At 45.2% G+C, this 6,885-nt stretch overlaps 1 protein-coding gene across 1 annotated transcript in view; it reads right to left on the bottom strand.

Annotated features, from left to right (window-relative positions):
- Window positions 1-1,968, bottom strand: part of GABRB1 (gamma-aminobutyric acid type A receptor subunit beta1) — a 522,015-nt gene extending 520,047 nt beyond the window's left edge. The window contains exons 1-3 of the mRNA XM_004706270.2: window positions 1,610-1,968; window positions 1,315-1,406; window positions 864-931 (exon numbers count right to left, since the gene is read on the bottom strand). Of these exons, the coding sequence (XP_004706327.1) occupies window positions 864-931; window positions 1,315-1,406; window positions 1,610-1,689 (240 nt within the window). The 5' untranslated portion in view covers window positions 1,690-1,968. The remainder of the gene's footprint in view (window positions 1-863; window positions 932-1,314; window positions 1,407-1,609) is intronic.
- Between the last annotated feature and the right edge of the window lie 4,917 nt (window positions 1,969-6,885).

Here is a 6,885-nt window from a genome sequence, read left to right as displayed (position 1 = left end):
TTTTCCCCTCCGTCTTACAAGAAGCAACAGTTAGAAACTCCAACAACTGGAAAACTGCTACCCACCCTGGTTGGAGACAACTGAAAGACACAGCCGCGGTGCTTATTTCACTCCATTTTGCAACCGCTTCAGGAAAGAGGGAGGTAAACAGGAAAACAACTAAAAGAACATTGACCGCTTTGAAACGACAGGATTCCTCCCGCCCCCGCCCCCGCAGGGGCTCCGTCAGGTTCAGGGTTTGGGGCAGGCTTAGGCTCAGAGAGCGGAGGAAAGCAGCAATGCCACCCTTGCTGTCTCAACTCGAACTTGCAAGCGCTGGGAGACCAATCCCCGGGCCCCCGCGGGGACAATGCGAGTCTCCCCAGAAGCCGGCTGGAGCCCTTGGCCCAGGGACCGTTTCCGCCGTTCCCGCAGCCACCGCGCCGAGCTCGGAGCTGAAACGCGGGCTGCATGCTTGATGGAGGGCACCGGGGTCGGTGGGTGCAAGGGCTGCCCTGGGCCAAGACCCCCGTCCGGGGACCCCGTGCAGGCCGCCGGGCCGCCGGCAGATGGTGCCCTCCGCCTCGGCGCCCCGGAGGAAAGCCGGCGACAGCACCGCTCAGTCTCCGCCCCACTCGGGCGGCCAGCGCCACGGTCACGGCGCTTCCCCAGATCGTGCGGAGCACGTTGGCTCCGGAACACCGCGGCAGCCGGCGCGGGGGTCGAAAATACAGACCCGGGGGGGCGACGGCCCGGAGCTCCGGAGCGGGACCCGGCGCAGGGGCCGAGGTGACCGCCAAGGGGGCGCAGAGGACAGGCACAGGGACGGGTCCATTTCGCATCTGCGTAAGCCCAGCCGCCGGGCCCATCGCGCGGCAACTCACCATGTTCACTTCGGAGACCATGTCTATGCTGGCCACGTCGATCCGCATCCCGACGTCCACTGGGGGCCCTGCGGGGAGATTGGAGCACGTTTGGGACAGATTCTCCGAGTGCCAGGGGGGCCTGGGGAGGGGCCGCGGGCTGCCCCGCGCCCTCTCCGTTCTGAACGCCCCCCCCCCCATCCCTACAGGGGACTGCCTGGGGACCCAGGTCTAAAAGCCCACGCGTGATGCAGTGACGGTGCAGAGGGTGTGTCGGGCCAGGGAAGGTCGGCGTTGCTGGGGCGCCATCCACCTGCCAGTGGGGGGCCAGGGTGAATGTGTGTGCGTCCAGAGTGAAGTGCCTCGTAAGAAAATGACACGTTTGGGGGTAGTGTGTGGGTGACATGTATCTTGGACAGAAAAGGAGAACTAGAGATAGGTTACAGGTTGAAAAAAAAGGATGAAGCATTACCTCCAAAGTCTGGCCGCAAGCGAATGTCATATCCCTTGAGCAATCTGTCCACTGTCTCTTTCACGTATGACATGTTGCTGGCCTCATTGGCGCTGAAAGGAAGAAGTAAGAACTGGATTCAGCATCAGCACAAACTGCCAGGAGACATGAAACCCGACAGGCACACCTCCTCCCAAATAGCAAGCTGCAGGAGCCAGCAGGCAAGTGAAACAGAAAAACAGCACGGGTTAGCAGTAAAAAGAAAGACGGGGTTAAAAAAAGAGGGGAAAAAAGACATTCAACAACACCAGCTCACCTGTGTGCACAACAGACCATGGCAACCATCACAGGGAAAGAGAGAAGCCCCAGACTCTCTCGGTTTTGTACTGTCCACATTACTAACTCTGATGAAAGAATTCTCTTTTCTGCGAAGATTCAAGGAATGCAACTTAGTCGGCGGCAGGGCAGTAATTCCCGAATGGACCTGCGCATGCGCACAGAGTGATCACTACCAAAAGACACCTTGTGCCTTGCAAACAATATTCCTAGCGTGGAACAGGCAACAGATTTCAATCCCTTTAAAGTTCCTGTTTGCTGTGCTCCGGAGACAGCCTGCCGTTTCGGAGCACAGGACCCTACATGCCTGTGTAGACGGAGCTTCCTCTGGGTGTTGGAGCGTGGTTGCTATGTTCATTTCCTTTCTGCCCTCAACCTGATTTTTTTCCCACCCTGTTTCCAGGGATCTGCCAGAGGCTGCCTGCTATTGGTATCTCTGGTTGACAGTCACGGTGGTCCTAAGAATAGGGAAGTCAGGAGGCGGGCTATTCTCCCCCCAACCCTAACTGCTGAAAACCAGTGGGAGTGGGGGGGGGGGGGGGGAGGGAAGGGACAGAGGAAACCCAGGACTTATCTGAGAACTCCAAGAATCAGGTCCACGTGGGAGGTGTCTAGGACATCTGGCTTACTGTTTTCTCTGGGAGGAGGAGGCGGAAGGAGCACGCGGAGGAGCATCCAGCGTGTCCACTCACTCCCCCGCTTTGCTCCCCTTCTCTCCCTCCTCCTCTCTCTGCCCCATCAAGAGAAGCAGAGTGAGAAAGCTCCCCAGTGCAAGTTCCACTTTGGTTCAATTCGATCTTTTCAATCTCACTATTATTATTGAGCATATGCTAAGCAGGAATCACTGGTCTTGAAGTTTGTTCGTTTGCTGGACAGCATAGTAATAATCAAGTCATTTCATATTGAATAAATTAGTGATTTAATAATCTTTACGGTGTTCTAGGCACGAAAAGATTTAGAGTTCTTGAGCTGGAGGAATTTGTAGATTCATGGAGGGGGCAGAAAGAAATACGACAGCATTTCTCCTTCCTCTGGATAGTTTATAGGGCAGCATTTCCACCAGGAAGAGGCACAGGTGGTTTTCAGAGAAGGCAAAATTTAAAGGAGCAGAAATGTGTGTGTGTGTGTGTGTGTGTGTGTGTGTGCGCGGGCGCGCATGTGTGTGAAGAGGAGAGAGGGCAGGGCATTTCACAAAGAGGGAATATAGCCATATAGTGTGTACCATCATAAAAATGTTAGTTGCCAATGAGTGGACTTTGATTCCTGGGGGCTTTCTGTATCTAACATTGATTGGTCCTATATTCTCACAACTATTGTTTGTTCGAGCCCATCCACACCATACAAACTGTTGTTTGTTTGAGTTGCAAAATAATAAAAAATGAGCTAAAATTTTATATGATGTGTATGTGCCAGGTATCTCATACTTTACATAGGTTATCTCTTTATTGTTACTATCCCGTTCTACAGTTCTATTGATTCAATCAGAGTAATGTAATTAGCATTAGATCATACTTAGAAGTGGTGGAATCAACATTTCAAGAGAGTCTATGGTCCTAACCTCTCCACTAGAGAGCCCTGGTGGCATAATGGGTTACAATTTGCACTGCTAACCACAAGATGAACAGTTTGAAACCACCAACCACTTACGGGGAGAAAGAAGGGGCCTTTTACTCCTATCAAGATTACAGTCCCTGCAAAACACAGTTCTACTTTGTCCTATTGTGGTGCTATCAGTCCAAACGGACTTGATGGCAATGAGTGAGTGAGTGAGTGAGTGAGTGAGTGAGTGAGTGAGTGAGTGAGTGAGTGGGTGGGTGGGTGAGTGAGTGAGTGAGTGAGTGAGTGAGTGAGTGCATTGATGCCAAGTGGGGGCAGGGTTCAGAAAGAGGAGCTGTTAAGGTAGCCCAGACAATTGGGATGGCAAAGAAATAGGTTTTTGTTGGGAGTGGAGCTGATGCAAGGTTTTAAAATTTTATTGGTGCCCTCAAGAGGTGGCAACTTTCAGAAAGATTCTTAAGAATTTCGTCAAACATTTACAAAAAGGTGGAGTTAACATTCTACAGACACTAATTTTATTTTCTGATTTTAGCATCACAACAAACTTGTGAAAAGTTTAAGTCATGCTAAGGAAGCTTAAACAAGCATTACAGCCATTTCTTGGGAAGAGTGCTACCTCTTAATTACATTACTTTGCATTCTTTGAAAGAACTATCTTTTTAAAAGATTCTTTGAAGCTATCCATTAGGGAGAGAAAGGGGGAGCCAGTCACAATGATCCACTTACAACCCCACCCCAGGGGAACAAACAACAGAAATGTGGGTGGAGGGAGACAGCGGACAGTGTAAAATATGAAAATGAAAACAATTTATAAATTATCAAGTGTTCATGAGGGTGGGAGGGGGAAAAAGAGAAGCGGATCCCAAGGGCTCAAGAAAGAAAATTTTTTGGAAATGATGGTGGCAACACATGTACAAATGTGCTTGATGCGATTGATGTATGGATTGTTATAAGAGCTGTAAGAGCCTCCAATAAAATGAATTATTAAAATTAAAAAAGAAGGTATCTTCTTTTTAATTCACGTGGATATGCTCCTCATCTGAAAGAGAGCGGGTCTACACTAGAGAATGGAACACTTCTCTATGTTGCCACTTTTAGCAAAAGCCAGACTGTAGAAAATTATAGGTGGTGAAGTTGACCTGCTTCATTTGTCAATTCATTTAGTCCACAAATATTTATTGAACATATTGGAGGTGTCAGACACTGTGCTACCTTGTCTAACTCTTTTGTTCCCCAAAATGGACCTCAGTATAAAAATTAAGTATAAAATTAATTAATATTTCAAATTAATCTGAAAACAATAGCTTTTTCATATAGATAAGACAATTGTGTATTTGGATAATATTGAAAATAAAAATACTTCCTTTTTTTAATGAAACAAATTTCAGTTGTTTCACATATTTACATTTAAATGTTAACAAGACAGAAATAATAGATGATACCAAAACTCAAAAAACCAAACTCACTACCATCAAGCTGATTCTGACTGATCAAGTTGATAGGGACCCTGTAGGACAGGGTAGAATTGCCCCTGTGGGCTTCTTAGACTGGAAATCTTTATGGGAATAGAAAGCCTCATGTTTCTCCCTTGGAACAAGTAGTGGTTTTGAACTGTTGTCCCTGTAGTTCCAAGCCCAACTTGTAACCTATTTTGCTACGAGAGCATGTAACAGATGATACATATAATATAAAAATTCATTATTTAACACATGAATATTGAGCAACTTCTATCTAGGATGCATTTCGGCAAAAGCATCAAACTTAAAGTTAAATATTAATAGTTTAAGATATTCTTCAAAACTAATTGAGAAAGATGCTTTCAAAACACTTCCATTAAAGTAAAAATAATACCCGACTACTGCATTAACTTACTGCAATTGAGTCCATTCTAAGTCACAGTGACGTAGTGTAGGGTTTCTGATGTCATAAATCTTGACAGGAGCAGATAGCCTCGTCTTTCTCCCCCAGGAGGTTTGATGGATTTGAACTGCTGAGAACCCTGTCTTTCTCCCACAGAACTCCTGGTGGTTTCAAAGTGACCTTGCAGTTAGCTGTCTAATACTAGCCACCAGGGCACCTAATGTCAGGCTAGAGGTATGATACGGCAATGAGATGATTAAAACGTGTATAGATATACATGTACATGTATATGAATTTTAAAACAAGTAAAATCTTTATTTCAATCTTTGAATACTAAGAAGTCTTTTTGCAACATTATCTCAGAAACAACCTAGTATTCAAAAATTGCAATAAAGATTTTACTTTACTTTTTAACCTGTCACAAAATTAAATGTCTTTGGCCCAGGGTTTCTACTGCCAAGAACATATACTTGTTATACTTGTGATGTCTAGAATGTGCATTGCAGTGTTGTCTGTAACAGGGCAAAAATGATATTAACCAAAATCTTCACCAATGAGGAAATGAATACATAAATATTTATTATATTCACTTATCGTTAGGTGCCTTCAAGTCAGTTCTGACCCTTAGTGAACCTTTGCACAACAGAAAGAAATGTAGCCTGGTCCTCCCCCTCCTCCCAATTGTTCCTGTACGCGCACTCATCTTGGCAGTGGCTGTGTCAGTCCACCTCCGGGAGGGCCTTCTTCTTTTTCCAGTGCTCTTCTGTGATTCATGCAATGGATGAAATACACCAGTAAAGGTATATTGACATCTACCCATTCTTATATGGAAAAATCCCAAATGCAAAATACAGAGGAAGAAAAAAAGAAAGAAAACAAGGTTCAGAATGATGCAGACAACATGATAGCAGTAAATTTAAGATATTTTAAGTAAGTATAGTGCCAAAGCTTGAACATACATTGTTTTAGGTGTATAGAAGGCGTTCAAAGTATGAAAGAGAAAATGCTGCCTTCTTAAAGTAGAGTTGATAATGGCCTGGAGAGAGTAAAGCCTGTGATAGTAAGCCTTCCAGACCCTTCATTTGCTGATAGGGCATGCCTCAAAACAAAATGAAACAGCTGCAAACATTTATTAATTGGGACTTGGAATAAATGAAGTGTGAATCTAGGAAAATTGAAGTCATCAAAAATGAAATATAATGTATAAGGATGCAATATCATAGGCTTAGCGAATTGAGATGAACTGGAATTGACCATTTAAAATGAGGTAGTCACGCAGTTTACTACTCCAGGAATGATGGAGGAATGGTGTTAAATTTGTCAAAAATGCTATCTGTGATAAGGTAATATCTATCTACATACAAGGAAATTCCGTCACTACAGCTACAGCTATTATTCAAATTTATGTACAAACCACAAAAGCTAGTGACGCAGAGTTTGAAGAATTCTACTATATCTTTGAGGAGCCCTAGTGGTGTAGTGGTTACATGTTGGGCTGCAATCCCCATGATGGGCAGTTTGAAAGCACCAGCAGCTCCTCGGCTTTCTACTTCTATAAACAGTTACAGTCTCAGAAATCACAGGGATTGCTAAGAGTCAGCACTGACTCAATGACAGTGAATTTAGTTTGGTTTGGTAACAAACTCTTCAGTATGAAATTGATAAAACACACGATTCACAAGCTTCAAGCTGCTGTTTTAGCTAGTTCTCTGCCTGAGTCTGTGTGCGACACTACCTGTGGGACAAGTCAATACATATATCTTATCATTCGAGCTTGAGGCTCCTTCAAGACCTGCATTGCCAAGCTGCTGGTGTATACAGTGCTTGAGTTTGAGGTTG

This window comes from Echinops telfairi, unplaced genomic scaffold (genome assembly GCF_000313985.2).
Source record: "Echinops telfairi isolate 266 unplaced genomic scaffold, ASM31398v2 ScPeMD7_7468;HRSCAF=8506_0, whole genome shotgun sequence".
In the NCBI taxonomy this organism is placed as follows: Eukaryota; Metazoa; Chordata; class Mammalia; order Afrosoricida; family Tenrecidae; genus Echinops; species Echinops telfairi.
The sequence above is the reverse complement of the archived record's forward strand: the minus strand, read 5'-3'. Positions and strand labels throughout refer to the sequence as shown.